Source organism: Ambystoma mexicanum, chromosome 11, assembly GCF_040938575.1.
Source record: "Ambystoma mexicanum isolate Mex_15411 chromosome 11, UKY_AmexF1_1, whole genome shotgun sequence".
In the NCBI taxonomy this organism is placed as follows: domain Eukaryota; kingdom Metazoa; phylum Chordata; class Amphibia; order Caudata; family Ambystomatidae; genus Ambystoma; species Ambystoma mexicanum.
The window spans coordinates 1065362187-1065386482 of NC_090934.1; the positions used below are offsets into that span (position 1 = coordinate 1065362187).

The window sequence follows — 24296 nt, forward strand, 5'->3', positions numbered from 1 at the left end:
CTGTTTCACCACTGGAACTTTCCTTTATATACAGGCACGTTATAAATTACTTATATCATATCTCAAACATACTTCCACCCTGTATCCTTGGATCAAGATCTCCCCAGGGATGCACTGTTAATAAAATGTGAATGTATGGAGCTATTTTGCTATAAAAGGTGATCAGTTCTAGTGGTACAAAATCCGACTCCTTCTGAAAAGTGTGCCATTGTTGAGAGTCAGTTGAAGACTAAGACCTGGAAATGAGCCACCAACGACTGGGCTGGTCCAGCTGCTACTCAATCTGTCTCTCACAGGGTGGATGAGGAGGAATTGTGGTGGCTTGCTAAGCCCCCGGTATCCTCCGAGGAGCCATGCTCTGATGTTGTGACTGAAAATACTTCACCTCCTAGAAAGCCTTGATAAGGGTCCCCACAGCCAAGGAACTCAAGCATCTAACATGCGGCAATGCCGAATTCTTGGTGAGTCACTTGGAAAGAACAGGCAGTGCTAACCTGATAGAGAGTGAAAGAAGATGAGCATAATTTGCGCTGCAGCATTCGCAGTGCACCAGGACCCACAGCGGAGCAGAGCTCAACCCGTGGCACCACTCTCTATGCAGTGGAGATTTCCAAGATGGCGTCACATGCCTCAAACGCTTTTAAAACCTCGCCAGCCCTCATTTTCAGAAAAAAAGACCATCAGTCAAGTAACCAAAAGAAATGCGCTAATCCAATAATGTAGCACTCATAGGAATTAAAGGCTCCAAAGAGAATAAGCAATCAGGTTTGAGACTTCAAACCAAGATGGGGTATAACCTATCAGGAACAACATTAGGAGACAAGCCCTATTCTAGGGAATGTAAAAGAAGATGGAAAGAGTCATGGATCTGTAGAAGGTAGGCGTGCCTATTCATGCTCCCTTGACACAAGGGGAGATTCCTGGGGTTATCCATGAATAGATTGAATCTGAAAATGTCAAGAAGGATAAAAAACCTAAAGTTATTTGACTGAAAATGACTTTGGGGTTTTCCCTCCAGCAGATTTTTCTGGCAACCCTCTTCCCCCCACCCACTTACTTACCTGTTTCGGCACACCTCCTTAAGTGCCGCTGTCTCCTGCATCCCTCTGCGATGCCGGTTTCCTTCACTTACGTGGATGGGAGTCGATGCCGCAGGGTCCTCTTTTTAAAAAAAAAAACGTTATTTAATCGGGAGCGGAGGGGACACCCGATGGCATAGTGAACAAGGGTGCAGGGGACACCCCCGCAGCCCCCGTTCTCCTTGTTCACTATAATGGCACCGAATGGGCTATTTATTAGAAATTTTCAGCTGTACATAGTTTTCATACAGCCGAATTTCGAACAAATCTCCCATTCGTGTTGCAGGAAAGGACTACTTTCTGGAGAAAAGTAGTAACGATTTAGGAGAAATTCAGAGAGCCCACGCTGGAAGTGGTCCAGGCCTGAGAATGTCACCAAGGTTTTGGAAGACACCTCCCAAGTCATCAGGGTGTTGGCAAAGCTAAACTAAGGCTATCCACCAGCAATCCTAAGGTAATAGGGAAAGAGACCTGGTCCATGGGAGGCGGATGACAGAATAGGGTGTCTGTCAAGTACCTTAATGGGGGGCCAGGGGGAGATATGCCCATTATTGCTGTTGTGGAGCCTGAAGCCCAAGGTCTAGGAGAGACCGTTTTTGAATCCTTACAAAACCAAAGTCTGAGAAAGCCCCATTGTGAAGCATGAGAAACCGGGGAGCTAAAAGAAGTCCAGTGAATGTTGTAATGTTGAGAAGTCTAAAGGGGAGGGAATTGTGAAGCTTGAAACCTGGGAGAGGCCAGGAGACAAAAGATGAAAGCAGAGGAGCTGGAGGGAGAGACCATTATAAATAACTGCTGCAAGAACCTTACCAGAGGAATATTTACATTTTGTTGAAACAGGGCTGCAGTTTCAAGATTAGGTTTTGGAATTTTGCATTAGGGAAGCCTTGAGGCTAAAAGACTGGTTAAGAGTAGGAATGGGAACTTTTCGTTGGATATCATTTTGAGACTTTTACTTTATACGACAGTGTGTCTCAAAGGGAGACACGAGCTAATGAGAAGAGGATAAAGACTTTATGATTTGAATAAACATTATGAAAGGCAGTAGGCACCTCTAGGACAACCCCACTTTGTGTTAATAAGCCTTGTGTACTGTTGACTTTAGCAAAGCGCTTATTTGTAGTTTTGGGCCACCTATAGGCCTTTTCGAAGGCCTTCACAGTTAACAGCTGTACTGTTTCACGTCTTAAATCCATTGTCACATACGTTATTGCTCGGCCATACCACACAAGTAAGGAATGGCAGAGGTGAAGCATATCAAACTGTGAAGTATCTGGCAAAAGATGACATTGCTGTTTTTGAAATACAATTCTAAGATAATATTTCCCCTGCTATGAAAACTGAAATAGTTTCTCAGCAATTTAAAAAAGAAAGTATTTTTAGTGTGTTATGGCTCAAAGAAACTTTCACAAATTCATACACCAATTTACTACATATAACATCAATAAATATACCATTTTCACAAATCAAGACAAAATACAGAGAATTCAAAAATGTAAGATATATCTAACAATTAATCCAGAACATGTATCATCTTAAATAAAATTCATGAATTCTCTACTAACCTAAAACTATTTTTAAAAAAAGTATTTCATTTAATTTAACCCCCACATTGGTTGCTTCAAGTATTAACTTCCAAATTAACACAGTATTTAAATTAATAATATCTTTCAAGTATTTCCCAAGCATGTTCATCTCAATTCAATTAAAATCACACAATCCAAACTCAAATGCTCCAGTGTTTCAAGTGAAACTTTGCAGAACCTGCAAAGTCTTTCCTCTCTTGGGATTTTCTGTCTGGCACCCAAAATTTCATTTGTATCCAATAAATTCAACCAGGTTCGAAATTGAGATTGGATGAGCAGGAGTTAAAACTAGCACCTGGGTGTCTGGCATCACCCCATAGACAGGAGCTACCGCACGGGGAACCAGGAGGTACCAGCTATGCCCCTTTAACTTTTTGTCTATTTTGTATGAACCAATGTGTATTAGATGTGTTCTAATTCTGGTTTATGAACTTTCTCAAATACTCAAAGTTAATGTCACATGTACATGTTTGGAAGGCACCAGTTATAAGGAGCCAAACGTAGCTCCTGGTAGCTGTTGGTTTCAAGCTGACCAGGCTCTACTATGCTAGAAGCAGGAGCTAAATAGCGCCCAGCTCCCATCAATTTCAAACCCTGTTCAACCCAATTCTTGGTCAATTATTTTTACTTGGGAAATCAGTATTTTTAGTTTCCTCCTTAAAAATAGATAATGACCCATAGGTTTATCTATTTCAAATATATGAAAACCGAGGTATACAAAATCTTTCACCATTCCAGAGGATCCTGCACCAAACACCAGTTAAAACTAGACACATTGTTTTTTCTTTTGGCGGGTCTTAAATTCTTAAATTCAAAAAGTTTGATTTTTTCAAATGGTCAAATTATTAGTTGTAGTATCAACAATGCCGAGATCTGGCACTGGAAACCAAAAGGTGTTTGGTCGCACAGCACTAGGTCGTCTGTGTATAAAAGCCAATTTAAACCTAAATCAAATTTGGGGGGGGAAGATCGAGCAACTTTTAAAACAGTGCCTATATCCGCAATAAACAAATTAAAAAGGAGAGGGGCACAAACATAGCCTTGCTTAAGACCTTTGGTTGTCTTTATGGGATCAGAAAGAAGTCCTTCAGCATTCAACCTAATTCTTATCAAAGTTGCAGACTATAATTCAAGTACTATATCAATTAAATAAGATGGACACCCCCAGTTGCCTAGTTTGGCCCAGAGCAGGGGGCGACTAACTGAAATAAATGTCATATTAAAATCAATAAAACAAAAACACAGGTTTTTTTTTATACCAGCAAATTTCACTTGAATGGCATTTATTAAAAAATCATTTAAGGTCGTACCCAACTGCAGAAAAAATCCCGAATGCCAGGGATCCATGATTTTTGCATCTTCAGCCCATCTTCTTAGTTGGGATCCAACCATAGAGCAGAATATTTTCCCTGGCGCATCAAGAAGGGCAATCGGCTGTTATTTGCCAGGATTCAAGCAATCCCCGTTTTTATAGATAGTAATGATAATCAGGGTTTTCCAAGATAAAGGAATTGCTCTTGGGGCTAACATTCGAGTTCCAGTAATATCCCAGCCCTTACCATAGGGGAACCCATGAGTGTTACATACGATAGACCGTCGGGCCCTGGGATATATAATCTTACTTTTCATTATAATTCAATGAATGTCTTAAAAGAGAAAAATGCAGATTCCATGCAGCCCTATTAATCTTAGGCAAGCACTTGTGCTCATCTATATTTTCTCTATATACATTCAAATGCAATTCATCCCAAACCTCTTTAGAGATAGGGTGTGCCACGGTTTGAATTTGAGGGTTAAACTGATTATTAAATCACATTCCAAAAATGAGAGGTTTTCCGACCCCTCAAGATAGTTTGCATTTTCTCTGCATAATGCGGAGCCATAATACTACGATGTTGGCATAGCCAACTCCGGAATGCATTACACGCATGCCCCCGCAATTCAATACAATTCAGAGGACATGTTCATTTTAGTATACGCAGTTCCCTTCACAGGGTTTTCTTCCACATATTAACTTCCATGTCAAAGGCATGCATGTGCTTAACTCGATTTTTAGTAGAATGAAATAATAATCTATAAAGCCCCTCCAGCTTCACATTATAGGACACATTCACAAGTTCAGCCCTACAGCTTGACCCTTGGAGATGTTTACCCAATAACTCATTAAATCTATTCACAATCAAACTATTCCACACAAGGTGATTTCTTGCTGGATTACATTTCAAAATCAGCAGAAAGGATCCTTTCACCAAGGCTGCTTCCAGCACTTGATATTTCACCCATAGACCTGAATGGTCACTAGATCCCTCCTCCTGCACCAATAAGGATTAACAACTAGAAATAATGGCAGTAGAGGCAAATATGTAATCAATATATGAAGAGAGCTCCATTCCGCCAAGATTAGGAGGCATGTCCCCAGATAAATTTCCCTTAATTCTGTGTCCATCCTACTCTTCCAAAAACCTACACCTAAACAATAACAATTCAACCCCCCTCCCCAATACTTCCACACCCTTCACCTGATGCAAGGCATTTTCCAAGATTACAATTAAGGAACCCATTATTGTTTGCAGGGAAATAGCAATTGGATTTCAATATACAGTGATATAAAGGATAGAGATGTTGAGAAAATAGTTCCACATTTTTAGGCAATTGCAGAGTAACCCGATTACTATTCCCCCCCCTCCAACTATTAAACTATTAATTGTTGTCTCTGTTCTAAAGTCAAGAAACTCCATAGGATTTCTCAGGAAGTTCCTTGGATGACACTACCTTTTCACCTCTCTGCTGATCCCAGGGAAAGCAGGTCAAAGGCCCTTGCCTCAACATTTCAATTGGTGCTCCCCTTGGCACCATGCTATTCTGAATCAGATTCACTGTATTTCCCGTCGTGTTTAAATTCATGCTTGGCTTGACTGGTTTTGTAGCCCCTTTCAGTAATAAAGTCCCCTTCGACTGGTAATCAACGGGGGAGTTTATGTCCTCTTCAGATTCTGCATACGCAGAAATATTCATCAAAACATTTTCCATTTGACAGTCGCACGATATATATCAATAGGAGTCGTCCCCGTTTTAGTACTGCTAATTCCCTCAGATCCCCCTACATCTTCACATATAGCCTGAGGTCTGCTCTTGTTGCCGTTCAAACCCATCTCATTTTCACAGCTCTTTGGTCCCGACCTTTTCAAAGTAGGCTCAGGAATAGATAGATTTCACAAAAACCTGTGGGACCCCCTATTGAGGTTCAAATTTTTCCCTCTATTTCTTTTTGGGACCTACCTTGATATTCCATCGGGGGACCCCTCTTCTTACATCTAGAGAAGATTTCATAGATTCCAACCTGAGCTTCTTGAACCAATAATGGGACTTCATGGCCTACATTAGCAGCTGCATAATTTATTGGGGGTAAGGGACTTTGATCACTTGGAATAGTGTCACAAGCCCCAGAAATGTGATGCATGAAGCAACTAGAGCTTAATGCATCACATTCAAAGCTTCCAGAGCCAGATCCACCATTCCTAAGTATTAACAAGCTTTTTCTTCCGTTTGACCTTTCACACGCACCTGTATCAAAAGATGACATTTGTCCAAAAGGTTTTCATGAACAGATGAAAACATCCCCACAAAAGTTCAAGACAAAATCTACTGTGGTTAATAAAGAGGAGCCACTGGGCGGAACATCAGGCAGCACTTGTCTCCGAGGCGTGCGCCCTGCAACCACAGAAGGGTTGGGATCAGAGGAACCACTGCTATCAGAGTCAAAAACCAAATTAGGAGAGCAATCGTTTAAATCACCTTGCAACACATGCAAAGTTACTCTTGAACTCCTAGGCGATTGGGTCGCAGATGCTACGATAACCCCTGTAGGAGATATCAAATTATGGGAACAATTAACACGCTCAGCAGCAGTCGACATCATCTCTGCTTGCATAGCCTGGAGATCACAATTAAGGGTGGCAAAGTTCTCAGACTGAGCCAAATTAAGAAGTTACACGTCCAAAATGTCCTTAGCCATGCTGCTTGAATTTGATCACAAGGCTCAGGGAGCAGCCCCCACCAGGAGGGAACGAGGCCGATGAATAAGTCTTTTGTTAGCTGTGAGAAACCAAAGGGTGTCTCACTATCTAGACCCTGGGATCTCTTGCTCAGGTGGCCAGGGCACGGCCATCGCCTTTGGATCCGGACCCTGTGGGTCGACAAGTGCAGGAGGATCACCTGGGTGAGGGGTCCTATGGGAAAGGGGGTGAGACATCCGAAGGCAAGACACGGTATCGCCCTCTTCACAACACACCCCTACCCAACACTTCCACCAACTTTATAGGTTGTTTTAAGTCTTGTCCCGTGTCCCTGCCCCCATTCCAAGCGGTACCCACATCAAAGGGGGGGTGTAGGAGAACAAACAACACCCTATATCTCACAACAAAATCGTTCCCATTCTTTCTTCTGACGATATTTTTACCACCTCTCGAAAAAAACTACAACTCCCACAATTCCTACCTCCACTCTAGAAATCCCATTTACCAAACCATTGGGACGAAGAAGAGGCGAAAGGGAGCTATGAAGATTACCCATAGAAACCAATGCACCAGGGATTCCCATGGGCAGCCGCCATTTTGTCCCATAATGAGGCAAGGCAAGGTCAGGCCTGCCTTTTCAATCATTCCCACCTGAAACCTGATTAAGCCTCCCAGTCATTATAAAAGGTGGAGCACACAGACACTTTGAGCGAGCCGAGGATGCTGCACGGTGGACAGAGGCCAGGAGGAGATCATTCGAGCTGGAGAGACCCTGGAAGGCCTGGAGGAAGAAGGTCTGCCTAATTGCTGGGCCTGGGAGTACAGGGGAGGCTGCAGTGTGGCGAGGGAGTTCTAACTCCAGGGAGCCAAACCAGGAGCAGCTGGGGGTTACCTGCCACTGCCCACACCAGAGCTCCTCCCTTGGGAAAAACAAGAAAGACCAGGCCTTTGTGGGGCAGGTGGGGAGACCCTGACCTCAGTGATATCCTCTTAAGACCCTCTGGAGCTCCCAAAACCGCCTGGATGACATTAAGGGGAGCTGGCGAAGTGGGAGCAAAATAAGAAAGCTGTATTATGGGACCTGAAGTCCAGAGACATTTATTTTTATTGAACTTTTGTGCAAAGCGAGAGGGTCCGAGCCCAACTGAGGGAGACCCGTGTGTGAAGAAAGGAGGGGTCCGAGCCAGACTGAGGGAGACCCATTACAATTACAGCAGGGTAGAAAGAAGGAGCAGAACTTCTGGGGCAAAGGCCAACCCACTATAGCAGAACGACCGATCCAGGGACCAGAGCAAAGGGTTGGGAAACCCTGAAGTTCCCTGCTGGAAGTTATTGCCTCTGAAAAACCGGGAGAGAGCCAAATCCCAGACAAGAAGACTATTGTATTTCAAGGATGCAAGCGACCCTCCCGGGTGAACGACAGAGTTGGGGAGGCAAGGCCAAGCCTGTGGTATTAACTTTGAACCCTGAATTGAAGCTGCAAAGTGAATTAACTCTGAAATGCATAATGGTCAAGATTAACCCCGGCAAAAGGGGAAGTGAAAAGGTGAATGCTTGAAGACAAAGATTTCTTTGAACATTTTTCTTATGGTACAGAACTACCAAGACCAAGAGACAATGGGGCAAATAACACAAAAAGGAGAGTGGAAATGAAAGTCGAAGTGGTCTTGCAGAAGTCCTTAGTAAAAGCCTTACACATTCGAAAGTCTTCGACATCTGTGAAAGGTCCGAGCCGAACTGAGGGAGACCTGGAATGTGAAATAAGTTAGGTGGAAGGGAACCCCTAAAAAATGTGAATAAAGCTTGGGGAAGGGAACCCCTGCAAGTGCTGTGATTGCGAGGTCCGAGCCCGGCTGAGGGAGATCTACGTTGAATCAGGTACTTTTTGCTTTGAGAGGTCCGAGCATATATTGATTTCATCACAGCAAAGTGAAAAATTACAGTTCAAGTCAAAAGCGCTCAACCTCTACACACGCAATGGCTGCACGTCAAGCAGTTGATCTCCGGAATCAACTATTTGCTTAGAAGTAGCAGCTCCAAATCAGACTGCAGCAACTACCTTCACCTGTCACCCGCAGACTGCCGCCAACTGCCAAAACACTTCTGCTAGCACTTGCACCAGCACTTTGCGCCACTCAAAGCTTTTAAGCTCTGCATCACCCCTTCAAAGTTAAAGGAACAGGCACAGTCACAGGGGCCCAATTCCACTCAAGTCCTGACTGCTGCCGAATACCAAAACACTTCTGCCAGAACTTGCTTTCTCAGCAATGTGGCTAATGCCAGGAAGGTGGAAATTCTGGTCTAATTAAATGAGTCTAAACCATAAATGTCCAAGCAATGATCATTATCATAATTTGCAAAGTAGAAATATATATGTAGATGGTGTGATGCATGAGGCAAGTCATTGTTAAGAAATGTCATTTGATTCAACAACAACAACAAAAAAATCAATTTTGAAGATACGTATATTCAACAGTTGCAGGCTGGATTTTTTTCTTCAGGTTAGCAAATTAAAATTGATTAAGTGAGACAATAAAACACTGACCTGCTGGAGCACAGACTGTTAATAAGCTGTTTTTTGTATTCCTGTCCGGTAAGTTCACCTTAAAAGTAAAATGAAATAAAATTAAAGAAAATGTATAAAATACCAATTTCGAATAAATAGCTGGCATTTCAGCAGAGTACCTTACCTTTTCCGTAGGCTACGCTTTCTTTTGAAGACAAAGCAATGAGAATAGTGGGAAATAACTCCAGCGATTTGCCATTGGACAGACTCCCACCTTTGATGCCATCAACAAATGGATTAGCCAGCTCAACGAGTGAAGCTCCTGGGAGATGGTGGGTCTTAAACACAAGAGAATGTAATCAGTGACTAAATGTAGAGTCATATCACGCAGACTAGCACATCTGCCATTATTACATACCCTCATTCAGACCAAGATTAATCAGGGTTCAAAGGAACCATCACACCTATGCTAGGCTAACAATGACCTACTTTCTTCAAAAGTTAAAAATATAAAGTTATCTTTGCTTTCCTTTAAGTTTCTTAGTTATGCAAAATCGCAAATTGCACAAGTTGTTCATTTATTGGCTTTGTTGAGCGATCAGCTTGTAACTACTTCGGACCAGTTGTCCACCAAGCAATCATTTTGGAGCCTTGAGTTAGTTCTTTGGTCAGGGTGCGGAGGTACTTGTCTAAACAGCTAATGCTTAGATCACCAGGAATGTAGGGCCCTATTTGCTAAGAAAAGAGCAGGGGAAAAAGCTTGGCCTCGTTTCACCCATATGCAAAACCTGAGAGCACTTGCAAGCAGGTTAGCCGTCAGTAATATAAAAACTGAATTGGCTCTAGGCACTGCCCCCAGTCGGCCTTAAAAAGAGAGTGACATAATCCACGACCCGGCAGTAAATCATGAATCTGGGGGACAGTATGGAAGATACTTGTGGCTAGTGATAGGGACAAGGATAGGTGTCATCTGTACTCACATTCTCCCATCACATGCTCCTGCTCCTTTTTCCACTCTTGCTCTCTAATGTGTATAATAACATTTGGAGCCATGGACTAACAATAAAGTTTGCGTCAGGGAGATAGTTGGTATTGTCATGCACACATCCTTATTTTTCTCTGTTGAGGGGCTCTGGGAGCACTGAGACATTACGGTTTGTGGAGAAACCCTCCAAAGGTACTTCTGGTCAGGAGCTTGAACTCGTAGTTGTAAGACTGCCAGGCCTTCGATTGCAAAGCTGCAGGTGTCTGGCCCTAAGTTTCCATATGCAATGCGCTGGGAAGGTCCCAATGCTCATAGCCAGATAAGAACTTGGATCAGCATTTGAAGTCATTTAGGGGTAAGGAAACAAAACTCCTTTTTCACAGTAGGATTTCTTGTCCACAGCATATAATGCGATTTTGAGTGACCACAAAAGAAAGGAAGGAAGGTTAGCCCAAATTTCCCCAACATCTTTTATGCATTTAGTAATTTTACCATGGCAAGTTGCACTATCGGAAGATGCAAGTAAAAACAGATTCTGCTCTAAGGTCAGGGCGTTTTCCTCTCTACCATTCCATGCCTCTGCCAGGAATGTCTAGATTGCCAGACAGCCTTACCTCTAGCATTAAGAGTCCTAGAATTTCAGAGGCTACTTCTGGCTGCAGGTCCCCCGACTCAACCAGCTTAATGCAATGCCTATAAACATGGAGTCTTCTTCGAACCCCGACATCCTCTGAGCAAGGGGAACCTGTCAGAAAAAGCATGAAGAGACTTATCAAAAACAAGATGCAACACAATTTACACACAGACTTCCTAGTGCATCCTTTGAAGGTAGGAGTGAATTAAGCTGATATTTGACAGACTTTGGAAAATTTAGATAACTTATAGGAACATGATTTGTATGAAGAAGGAACAAGTTACTTACCTGTATATATTGTTCTCCAGCATAGGTCTGGCCTGGATTCACAGGCTCATGAATATTCCCCGTCGTCAGGCCGGGAATCCTTGGTAAAAGAAACCCAGTTTCACTTTCACTTACAAACTGTATTTCTCTGCTAAACCAATCACTGTCCTCTGGGTCATAGTGCCTCCAGCCAATGACAGTACTCTCCCTAAGCCCCTCCTCATGCAGCCATCTTCAGATTTGGCAAGCATCTAAAGTGGCAGTATGACCAAGAAGAGCTGCAGAGGGGTAGAAGGGAGGGTTTGCATGTGAATCCATGCTGGAGAACAATCGTTACAAGTAAGTAACTTGTTCCTTCTCACGCAAGGGGTCTGGCATGCATTCACATGCTCATGAATAACAAATACATAGCAGTACATTACACAACCACGGCTCAACAGAAGCAATTACTCTTACCTCCGGAACAGACTCTCCTGAAGCGAACAGGTTGCGAATCCCAGACGATGCAGAATAACTTTGTGAAGGCATGTGTGGACCTCCATGTAGCAGCCCTGCAGATGCCCAACAGGGGCACACCAAACAGGAGCGCTGTCATCGCAGCGATTGCTCTGGTGGAGTGGGCTCTCGGACGGCCAGGCAGCGGTCGGTTCGCCAATCGATGACGAGCGTGATGCAGTCGGAGATCCACCTTGAGATGGAAGCCTTGGACAAGGCCTTCCCATGGTTCACAGGATCAAAGTTCACAAACAGCTGAGAAGTCTTCCGAAAAATTGTACGTGCGTGTCACGTAGAACTTAAGGGCACGAGCAACGGCCAACGAGTGCAAGGCCCTTTCAGCCGGTGACAAAGCCTTCGGAAAAAACACAGATACCACCAAAGGTTTGTTGAGGTGGAATTCGACGGAACCTTCGGTATGGAAGAGGGGTGCGTCCGCAGCACCACCATCGACTTGTGGAAAGTCAGATATGGCTGCTTGCAGGATAGGGCCTGGATCTCACTCACCCTCCTGGCAGTGGTGATGGCCACAAAGAAAGCAGTTTTCCACTAGATGAACTTGAGGGGGGCCTGATGCATAGGCTTGAAGGGAGCTCCCAAGAACCTGGTCGGCACCACGTTGAGTTCCCACGCCGGGGCAGGAGCCTTCGCTGGCGGGAAAAACAGTACTTCGATGAACTCCTTGACAAGACGGTGAGACCAAGGAGTAGATTGTGGTGGAGACCTGGTGCAGCGGGAGATGGACGCCAGATGCACTTTAATAGAGGTGTGCGCCAGTCCGGCCTTGGCCAAGGATAACAAGTATGGAAGAAACTGCGGGCCGTGACCCTCAGAGGGGTGATCTTCTGCGACTGCACCATGTAGCAAAATGCTTGCACTTGTGACAGTAGCACTGCGAAGTCGACGAAGCTCTGCCCTTGGCGAGGACCTCCCTGCAGTCCGCTGGCAACCCATAACCTCCAAACTCTAGGGTTGCAGGAGCCAAGCCCTCCGGTTCAGCGATCCTGGTTCGTGATGCAGGATTGCTCTTTCTCTGGTGAGAAGATCCGGGAATACTGGCAGCTTGACCGGGGCAACACTGACAGGCTGAAAAGGTCCCGGTACCAAATCTGCCTCGGCCACGCCGGGCGAGGAGTATCATCCTGCATTGGCACTGTTTGAGTGTTTTGATGACTCGTAGCAGGAGAGGCAATGGCGGGAACGCATACGGAAATGGGCCTTTCCACAGAAAGGAGAACACGTCCCCAATGCTCCTCAGTTGGTGGAATATGCTGTCAAACTTCTGGCATCTGGAGTTCGCAGCCGTCACAAGCATATCGATCTGGGGCCTGCCCCACCTGATGAAGATGCAGTCCACCTGGTCCTGCCGAAGTTCCCACTCATGGCAGGAGCGCAACTCTCTACTGAGGGAGTCAGTGATGGTGTTCTTGACTCCCACCAGGTGAAAGGGGACGAGGAACATCTCTTGTCCAATGACCCAGTGCCACACGTCCTGCGCTACGAGGAACATCTCTTGTCCAATGACCCAGTGCCACACGTCCTGCGCTTCTTTGAGAGCGCTGTGGATCGAGTGCCCCCTGCTTCCTAATGTAGAACATTGTGGTGATATCTGTGAAGATCCTCACCACCTTGCCCTTCAGAGAGGGAAGGAATGATTTTAGGGCCCAGAACACAGCCTGCAGCTCCAGGATATTGATGTGACTATCCTTCTCCTCCGTCAGCCACAGGGCTATAGCATGCAAACGTCCAGTGTGGGCTCCCTATCCTTCCGGGGAAGTATCTGTGGAGATCGTTTCCTGGTATGAGGGGGCTCTGAAACCCTCTGCCCCAGGCGATGTTGGAGTGAACGCCCCACCACCTTATCGGCCAACGGAACTCCTTGGCAAGCGGTATCTTGTCTGAAAAGCTTCCGGACACCTGTATCCAGCGAGCATCCAGGAACTCCTGAAGAGGTCGCATCCATAACCTGCAGAGCTGAATAAAGTAAATGCAAGATGACATCATGCCGAGCATCGACTTGATGGTCCGCACCGTGGCAGTCGTCAGCGACAACAGCCATTGTACTTTCCTCACAATGGCCGCTACTCTCTCCTCTGAGGGCGACGCTAGGCAGGAGACCGTATTGAGTGTGGCTCCTAGGAACAACGCGTTCTGTGATGGTGTCAAACAGGACTTCGGATAATTGATGGAGACCCCAGATCAGACAGCAGCTGGACGGTTGTCTATGTGTGACCAACGGCCAACTCTCGCGAACTGGCCGGAATGAGCCAGTCGTTCAGGTACGGGTACACATCTATCCCCCGCAGGCGCAGATGGGCCGCCACCAGTGCCAGGCACTTCGGGAACACCCTGGGGGTTGACTTCAGGCCGAAGGGGAGGGCCTTCGTGCCGTCCCTGCACTATGAAGCGTAGGAACTTTTGGTGCTTCTTGTTAATGGGGAGGTGGAAGTAGGCATCCTCCAGGTCCCGCGATTTCAAGAAGTCTCCTTTAAGTTGGCCAAGCACGTGCTGCAACGTGACCATCCTGAATTTTTGGGACTTGAGGCACTTGTTGAGACGTCACAGGTCTAGAATGGGCCGCCAGACCAGGGTTTTCATTTTGGCCAAAAAGTACCTGCAGTAGATTCCAGTGCCCCGGAGTCGTCATTAAAACAGCTCCATCGCCCCCTTTTGCAGCTTGGGCTGCACCTCCTTTAAGAGTTGAGGGATGTGCTGCTCCTACCAGGCCACCAGAGGGACCTGTGCTGAAACTCCAGCGTATGTCCGTGGGTGAGAGCGTCCAGCACCCATCTGTCGGTGGAGATCTTCTCCCACTTGCTGACGAATCCCGTCAGCCGGCCTCCCACTGGGGTGCATGGGTGGGGGCATGACATCCTGGCCGGTTCAGTCTTGCTTCAGCATCGACGCCCCGTCTTGAGGGCGACGACTGCACTGACCACCTCTACCATAAGGCCTTGGAAAGGCCACTGTAGGCCTCCTAGGTCGTGGACCTGGTGGTAAGAAGAGGAGACACCTTTTGTCGATCTGCCTGACTTTCCTCTAGAGACGTGAAAGGAAGAGAGGTGTTGCTGGAGAGTGCCCAGGGTACAGGCCATCTCTATATTCGCCTTGATGGCCTGCACGGACTCGTCGACGGCCTTCCCAAAGAGGTCATCTCTGCCGAATGGCATGGCCAGTACCTTCACCTAAACCGCCTGACGGAAATTCATGGCCTTCAGCCAACCTTGACGACATACGCAGACACTGTTCCCCATCTGCCGGGACCCCCGTGTCGGCGATGTCCAGTGCCACCCTGATGGCATTGTCCGAAGCCACCTCTTCCTCCTGGAAGAGGGCGATCGCTTCCATCCTCTTGTCGCCCAGAAGGAATTCCAGAATCGGGCCCAACTTGTACCACAGCTCCCCGTCATACCCGGCCAGGATCGTCAGTGCATTGACCGACCTTGATGGTTGATGCTGTGGTGTAAATAACCTTCCTTCCCATGGCGTCCAACTTCTTCCCCTCGCTGTCCGCAGGGACTGAGGACGACGCAGAAGTGTTCAACTACCTTTTCCTCGCAGTCGCCGAAACCATCGAGTTCGGTGATGGTTGCGACAGTAGGCACCTGGGTGCGGAATCCGGCACCCAGTACTTTTTCTTCAGCCTATCCCGCTTGGCCATGCAAGGGTTCTTCAAGAGGGCCAGGCCCTCCTCCCACAATTCATCCAGAAGGGTACCGCCATGATGGTCTTCCTTTTGCCCTCACGCCTCTAATACAGGAAACACTCCTTCTTGGTCTCCTCGGGCGTAAGCTGGAACAGCACGGTAGCTTTGGCGACCATTGAATGAAACTACACCACCTCATTCGGTGGAGACCCCCTCGGCTGCGGAAATTTCGCACGCTGTGACTATATATCGTTGTCGTCTGTCGTCGCCTTGTCTGCCGCCTTGTCCCGATCCACCGCGGGTGAAGGTGCCCAACGCGGATGTGGAGGCTGAAACGGAGACATCAGAGGATGGGCTTTCGGCGCGATACAAGCACATGAATAAAATAAATAATGCTTCCTCCTCTTAGCCGTAGGCTGATGGGGGGGCACAGGAACCGGGCCCTGCAGGGGCCCTGCAGCATCCTTTTCTGGATTTCTCACACCAAAGTGTGTAGGGTCGATAGGATGTTCAGGGATACATCCCTCGGCTGAGCTGGCGTGATTGTACCGCTAGGCCCTGCGCCGTCATTGCCGCTTTCATCGTCCTACACATCCTCGTGGACCGTGTGCAGGGACTCCAGGTCCTCGTCATCTCTGGACGAAACTTCCATAGCCTGGGCACGGTCTGTGGCTTCTTCGCAAACACTACTTTCTACACCCTGAGGGGTCGGAGCCTGGCTCAAAGACGGCATCGTCTTTTCCGGAGTGCCAGCTGGCTTTGCCACAGTCACAATGGAGGCTTCCCTCCTCTGAGGCAGGGACACCTTGGGCGCAGTAGAGGTTACCTTCACTGGTTCAGCCCCTTTCGCCTTCATGAGAGCAGCAGCCACCAGCGCAATCGTTGACGAAGACTTCTCCTACGCCGCCTGGGCCTTCTTGGGCAGGTCAGCCGCCTTGTTCTCCGTTCTTGGCTTCTCGGGCTTCTCCCGCAGCTTAGCCGGGTTGGCCGATTTCCTTTTTGAGGAGGAGCTTGATCGATGGCTGGTGATTAAGGCAGATGGTGAGGTTGATCACGCCCTGCCCATTGCAGGACACATATGCGCGGCGACCCCAATGGAACCGTACTTGCAGTGCTTGGCCTTGTCTTGGGCCCCCATGGATGGGGCGCCCTCAAAGGTCTTAGAAGCCCGCTCCTCGGACCGGCCGGTCCTGGGTAAGGTATGACCCTGAATGGGGCAGAAACCTTGGCGTTTAGCACCGCCACCAGTCTACTGTGTCGATCCTTCATCGTTTTCTTGGAGAAGCCAAGGCAGATCTCGCACTCTCCTTCCTTGTCGTCCGGGTGAAGATAGTAGAGGCATTGGAGGGGTTTGTCCTCTACAAACACGTTCCGTAGCCCACATCTGGTGCAGGGCCTGGAAAAAGGGATCTTCCTTCCTTCTTTTCCTCTGTCATGGTCGGAGGTGCGGAGTAGGTCTGACGGCCTCCTGGAAACTTCGAAGAAACTTCAACAATCATAGCCCTTGAGGGGTGCTGAAATTCACTGCTGTCGGCCGATGGAGAGAAGAGCACACAGGCTCTTTTTTGACAATAGAAACCTTTTCTGTCAAAAAGTGAAAACATTGTAAAAGTAGCTCACGGAGCAAAACTCTAGGACTCCCAACACTGAAACATGTGGTAAAAATCTGAAGATGGCTGCCAGAGGAGGGTCTTAGGGAGAGGACTGTCATTGGCTGGGTGCAGTATGACCTAGAGGACAGGGATTGGTTTGAAGGAGAAATACAGTTTGTAAGTGAAAGTGAAACCATTTTTCTTTTACCAAGGATTCCCAGCCTGACGACGGGGAATATTCATGACCATGTGAATCCATGCCAGACCCCATGCTGGAGAATACTCATTAACATTCAGGGATAGGCCCCGGTAGTCTGATTTCTAGGCATGCAGGCATTATTTGCTGGTGATATCCTGTATTGCACACTTGTTGTCAGTGGTTACCAGTCATTTGGTCGAAAACCAAATGATCGAATGCCATTTGGTCGAATGCCAAATGGTTGAAAAAATGGTTGAATTTTTTTTTCTTTATTTTTTTTTTACCAACCAAAACGAAAAAAATATATAAATAAATAAAAAATTCGACCTTTTTTTTTCCGACCTATTGGTATTCGACCAAATGGTCATTCGATCTTTTATTTTCGACCAAATGACTGGACAGCGTTGTCAGTGCCTTCTCCTGATTTCGGTCATGTTCAATGTTCTCTATGCCTTCATCTCGGACACTGAGCTCGGATCCTTTTTGTGCACTCTGACTCGCAACCCAACTAATCATTTTACATTGGCAATGCCTGGCCCTCTTCACTCCAGGATCCCTCCCTCACTTCTCAGGAGGAGAATTCAAGAGCCATCTTTGTTTATAGTTTATTTTTTAGACAAGAGAAATTGGCTCGCCCTTTCCTCATATGCTTCTTTTACCAAACAAAAATGCCTTTGCACCCTTGGTGCTATTCCGGATTGCTAATGATAATATTCCATAGAGTGGTGGGCAGTTCCAGATTCTCTCTGGCCTGTTAAATTGGGCTGAGGGCCATTACAAACTGGTTTGGCTCGCAACGCCATGGATTATTGCCTAAATAGTTTGCTGCCCGAGGAGGCCATTTGCCTACATTTTTTTGTGTTCATTGTTCGACTTCTTATGGTTTCTAGTTTATCCTCACTGATCAGCCAGACATCCCAAGTTAGAAGTACAAATAAAGATTTGTTTCACTTTATCCCACTTCACAATATCTGTCCAAGGTTGTGCCTCCTTGTCACTACCTCCTGACATTTAGAAATAACCAATCGAATTTTAAGTTAAATTTAAGAAAGGGATGGGGAATAACAGTGGAATACATAAATAGGGGTATTTGGGGGTTGCAGATAGTCATGATCAGGTGAAGCAGTCTACAAACCAATCTACAAAAAATATATAGGAAATAGATGTTACAGTAGCGTCTTTACCATAAAATACTCTAATGTTTCTACAATTAAGGATTAATTGTACGGATTATATTTGTGTTTCAAATGCACATCACAATGATGTCTCACGGACAATATTTTTCTGACGGAAACCTAAAAGAGATTAATACATGTAAAAAAGGAGATGGTTTTGTAGCCACAATATGCTGAAGCAAAAAACCTCATGGCTCTAGTTGTTAGGGTGGATTTTAAGAACCAGCCCTGTGGGAGAGTTCTGAGAGGCCAACCTAGGTGATGAGCAAGGCTTTTTGCACGCTTGGTCTTACCAGACTCTTATAAGGTAGCAAAGGCTGAGCAGTAAGGCAGACATAGAAGATCAGGGGTTTAATGTGCAAGTACAGTTAGCAATACCTCAGAGACAGTCCAATAATAAAGTTCCACACAGAAGTGTGCAAGTATATTGCGCCCAGACGCAAGGGTATCAGAGCGTTGGTACATAATAGAGAAAGAGTGCAGGACACAGTACATATAATCACATTAGTCGTGTTTGTTAAATAACCAAGTTTTCAAAAAATGTTGAAGGTAAAGTAGGATGGCTCATTTGTTAGATGGTGGTAGGGAGTTCCACATGGTAGGTGCCATGGTACTGAAGTTCACTTCTCCTGCTCTGGCCAGTTTGAAGCGAGGGACCGTTAGAGAGCTGGCTGGCTGAACGGAGGGGGCAAATGTGCTGTTTCGTGATCGAACGGTTCAGGTAGATGACGGCTTCATTAGAATTGCAGCAGTGAGCTAATGTCAAGTTTTATTATATGTATTATGGTGCAGCGGGCAATTATGTCATTTGTGATGTCATTGTTGATGTCCTGGGTGTTAGTCTTAGCAGTGAATTGCGGTGGTGCGATTTATGGTTGCATAGCTTTCAATTTTACTTGTACACATAATGTCCCTTTACAACGTTTTTTCACTGAATTTCATAGGTTTTTACTAGTGCATCCTAATTTCCTAGAAGTTCCTTATATCTATGTTCAACTGTTACACCTAAAAATCACAATGTAGCAGCTCTACCGTCGGCGGACAGTGTAGACGTCCACAGATTTGCATGAGACCAGGTAGCATCAAAATAGCCCAAATGGACAGGGATCAACACAATATATAATTTTTTCCAAATTATTTTTATTGCCATTTTTGAACAATATTTCACAAACATTTAAACCTCCCCTCTAAACCCCCCCCCCCTCCCCTCCGCCGCCCTGCCTTCCCAGGTCCGGTGTGATCTCATCCGCCACTCTGCAAGTCCGACATGGCTTCTTTCTCCTTTTGGACCTTATAATTCACCTTGAAGACCTCCCTCCTGCGCTCATGCAAGGTGGTCCTCAGGTTAGCCCCAAGAGTTCCATCTTCTTTGGGCACCAAGCCTTCTTTGCATCATTCTTTAGGAATTGTAGCACCAAGTCCCAGTCCATAAGAAATTTCTCGTGGTCCCCCTGAGATCATATGTTACTTTTCCATTGCCAATAAAGTGCAGATCTGCCCACCCATTCATGCTCTGAGGGTGCTTCTTAAGCTTTCCATTTACAAGCTACCAGCAAGGCCCCAGCCATCACCAGTATCATATAGATTTTTCGCTGGGCCTTTGTGGCCAACCTTTCCAGCTCTCCATCCACGCCCAGAAGGAACAGCTCCTTGTTTGGCGTTTTTCCCGTTTCCAGAGTGCTTTGTATTGCTTCTTGGACCATGTCCCAGAAATTCTTTACTGCTGGGCACTTTCACCAAATGTGTCCCCATGTTCTCTCTAGTCCACACCCCCTCCAACACTGCCTGGATGCTGTCTCATATCTTCGATAGTCTAGTGGGGTGAGATGCCACTGGTAAATCATTTTTAACCAGATTTCTTGGATTTGTAGCGAGTGTGCCAGTCTGGGAATATTCGACCACAGGGTGTTCCAATGTTCTATGTTTATCTCTTGCTCTGCTTCCCTCTCCCAGTTGAGCTTGAACCTCTTCAACCCTGCTCCTTCCCCTTCTTTGATCAGCCTGTACAGGTCTCCCACCAGATGTTTGTCCCCAGAGTTAGTGATCGCACATTTTTCAAGTGGTGTTAGTACTTGCGTCGCCGCCTCCCTCATTTTAGGATTCAGGACCCAATGTCACAGCTGGGCATAATGGAATCTTTCACCGTAGTCCAGTCGGAAATCTTTTTTGCACTGGATGAATGTGTTTCTCTCATCTCCTTCATATAGGTCTCGTATCATCCTATAGCCCCCATCTTGTCATTTTTCGTATCCTTTCCCTTCCCTGCCCGGTGTGAATTGTGGATTCCGCACAATCAGAGTTAGCGCTGAGGGAAGCGTGGTTATTCTGGAATGTTTTACTACCTCGTCCCTTGTATGTCCCACCAGGGCTTCAATGGCACTATAGGACATATTACGTGGTCTATATTCCTGGGGTAGCCATAAAACCTTTTCTAGGTCTGATCCTACCACCGCTCTGTCCAATTCTCTCCACTTTTTCCCCTCAGTCTTCTTTTGACCAATCCCTCAGGACTCTAATTTGGGCTGCTCGATAGTACGTTATAGGGTACGGTCCTCCCAGCCCCCCTTTGCTCCTATGGCAGCAGCTTCAGTTTATATGAAATTCTAGGGTTCTTCTGTTCCCATATGAAGGCCTGTGTGTGCTTGCCTAAGTCTCAATAAATGACAACAGTACTTTTGGAGGAATTGCCATAAATGTGTATAGCAATTTCGGCAGCACCACCATTTTTACAGCGTTTATCCTGCCTAGCCAGGAAATGGATAGTGGACTCCAGCTGGTCAGCGTTTTCTTAATGGCTTCCAGTACAGGGGGATAATTTGCTTCATAAATATGGTCTAGGGTTTTAGTGATATTTATTCCCAGATATTTCAGTTTATTACTAGCTCACGAATATGGTGTCTTTTTTTAACTCCCCTTCCCTCTCTGGTGACATGGGACCCCCTCGATTTCCTGAGTGGACCTAATCCTATTGAGGAGAGGCTCCAAATGTATGGCGTACAATAACGGGGATAGTGGGCACTCCTGTTTTGTGCCCCTAGAAACATCTACCGGGTCAGACAATTCCCGGTTTATAAGTAAACGCATAGAGGGTTTTTTGTAATTGGCTGCTATCTTAGATATAAAAGCCTACCCAAAGCCCATTTTGCGCAGTGTGAGAAACAGATACCCCCACTCCACCCTATTGAAGGTTTTTTTTGTGTCCAGCGTGTGCACCAGGGCCTCCCTGAGTGTTTTATTAACCTTCTCTACGATATGGGCAATTCTCCTAGTGTTGTCGTGGGTTGGCCTCACGCTTATAAAACCCAGTTGATCGGATCTATAAAGAAGAGGATCCAGGCAGGCTACCAATATCTTGGTATATATTTTAGCATCTAGGTTAATAAGTGCGATTGACCTGTATGAGCCGCATACTGTATGATCCTTTCCCCGGTTTGGGCAAGAGTATCACTTTCACTTCCTCCATTGAGGGCGTTATTCCTCCCTCCTCCCCAAATCTGTTGTATAGTCTTACCAAGCGTGGGGCCAGGGCCTCCTTGTATGTTTTATACAATTTCGACGTGAAGCCGTCAGGACCTGGGGCTTTATTGAGGGTGGAGATCTACTATTACTTTCAGCACCTCTGGTTATTTCCCTCTCTAACTCTTCCCGTTCCAGGGCCGTAATCTTCGGTAGGCTACAGTTTTCCAAGTATTCTTCCTGGCCTGTCTCTTTAGGACCGTCTGATTTGTAAACTTTCCCATAAAACTCAGTGCATTCCCTCTTGATGGACTTAATATCTGTTCGTACTTCCTCCCCCCGCCCCCATCTTAATTTTTAGGATGGTTCTATCCATTTCTTCCTTTCTTAGCATTCTCGCTAATAGTCTATACGCTTTGTGCTTTAATATAATATTTCTGTTTCAGATGCATCAGGGCCCTCTCTGTTGTTTATTAATAGTGTTTTGAGTTGGCCTTTCACTGCCCTGTACTCCCTTTGTGTCTCCCCAGAGGGCCTCTCCGGCATTTGGAGCGCGAGTGCCTTCAATTTTTCCTCCTGATCACTTTCCTGTTGCCTCATTTCCCTTTCCCGTCTTACCTTGACCGCTATTATCTTCCCCCTAATAGTGGCCTTAAATGCGTTCCAAATCATTTGTGGGTCTAAGTCATGGGTCTCATTCGATTGGAAGTACTGGTCTATCCCCTCCCTCAGTTATTTCTTCAGTATTTCATCCTTGAAGATGTGTGCTGGATATCGCCACTTCCATAGGGCCGCTATTTGAGTCAATAGCGTGAATGACATTGTGATGGGGGCATGATCTGATCGGGTGAACGCTCCCACCTCCACTACTTCACTCTCCCCAACAGGGGGCGTGACACCCATATATAATCTATCCTTGATGCTGATCTATGTACGTGGGAGTAAAAAGTGTATCCCCTAATATCCCTCCATGTGTCCACTAAGGCTAGCGTTTCCATTTTCCCCTTCAATTCCTTAAAAGGCTTATTTTGATTGTGGTATATCGTAGCACTTTTGTCCCTCTCCGGGTCCCATGCGAGATTGAAGTCTCCAGCTAATAATATATTTCCTTTGGCAAACCCCTCCAGTTTATGTACCATTGATTGTACGTAGCGGACGTGGCCAGTGTTTGGGGCGTACAGTGCGGCTACGGTCATCTGCCCTCCCCCCTGGAGCGTCATAGCCATGTACCTGCAGTTAATATCTCTACTTACCCTTGTTATTTTAAGTTCCAAGTTATTTTTCATTGCTAGAAGAGTGCCCCCTTTATTCCGAGAGTTGTTTGACTGCTGTATGTTAGGGAGAATTCTCACTTATGGCTAATTTCCCTTACCTATAGAGTCCCCCAGCAGCTTTGCTGTATCTGAAGGGTCTATTTCGTTTTTACCTGCTAAGAGTGAGACTCTTTTTCCCACTCTTAGGCATCTTTGCTATGTGTGTTCTAGGCTATTTTTGTGTTTAATGCCTATGGGATCTTTTCTCTCACCCATAGGAACCATCTTTATGCACATGTGTTACACAGCACCCTCAGTGCAGTGACACAGGGGTGTCGTAGTGACCCCCAAACATAGACTCCATACCCTGGGACTTACTACTGTCTCCCAGGGCATGTAAAGTCCCCATTGACTTTACTAGTCAATCTCTATGAACTAAACCAGTACAACCCATCTTAATATGGAAGTACTGGAAGGGGTTAATAGTTTTTCCCCTATGTTCAGTTTCGAGAAGGTACCTTAAAGTCCCCCTCTACAAAGTTTCTGGCTGGTGGCAGCGGTTACTACCTTTTATATTCGACTGCGAATATTTCCCCATGGGATTTTCCCATTGTTCGAGGCTACCACTTTACTGACAGCCTCTAACATACCGCCTTTTTAATTTTATTATTAACTTTACTCCGGTAGGTTTTATATGCCAGAACTTTGATACAAATTCTTTCTCGTGTCTTACTCTAAACTCCTAACCCAGGTCGGGGATCCTTTGTTCGCTCATTTGGCGGGCTTCTGCCGAGAAGCCCTCCTTTCGGCACCTCGGAGTCTGGGGTGGGTCTGTTTGGGAGGGGGAATGGAACCCCTGGACAGTGTTGCCGCAGCAACTCAGGTCGCACTCTAACCTGATAGGCTGGTGCTCCCGCCAAGAAGACCACTCCACTGTGTGAGTGACAGCTAGGCTGTATGAATGGGTCTCTTTCTGCAAAAAAGCAGGGTCCTGAGGACTGGAAGAGCAAGACGTTGCCACTGGAACTACGGAACCGAAGGGGAGAGAAGCCACAGACATCTTCAGCATCTACACCACCGGTGAAGCCCTGCCGGATCGTCTCACCACTTTTCTTCCACACGACGAAAGTAGATCTTCAGCAAAAGAGCCTCCTTCCCTTGAGCTGGTGGGGTCAACCAGACCGGATAGCCAGGGAGCTATCGACCCGGACCGCGATTAAAAGGAGCGTACCTTCTAAACCTCATTTGGCAGCACCGCGGCTGGTTTCATCCCTGGGTAGTGCAGTGGCTCGAACCTTCCTCCACGACGAGAGCCTCTCTTCCTCTGTTGGACCCCTCGACCTGCAGGAACTACCAGGAACAACTGCCACCGCAGGAGCCACTTCTTCACGTTTAAGGTACATTGTT

The 24296-nt window shown here is 46.3% G+C and overlaps 1 protein-coding gene across 4 annotated transcripts in view; it reads right to left on the minus strand.

Annotated features, from left to right (window-relative positions):
• Positions 1–24296, minus strand: part of FANCI (FA complementation group I) — a 1757660-nt gene that overhangs the window by 1612640 nt on the left and 120724 nt on the right. For all 4 annotated transcript variants that reach the window (XM_069624307.1, XM_069624308.1, XM_069624309.1 and 1 more), the window contains 3 exons: positions 10787–10917; positions 9372–9525; positions 9227–9284 (listed from right to left, as the gene is read on the minus strand). In XM_069624307.1, the coding sequence (XP_069480408.1) occupies positions 9227–9284; positions 9372–9525; positions 10787–10917 (343 nt within the window). The remainder of the gene's footprint in view (positions 1–9226; positions 9285–9371; positions 9526–10786; positions 10918–24296) is intronic.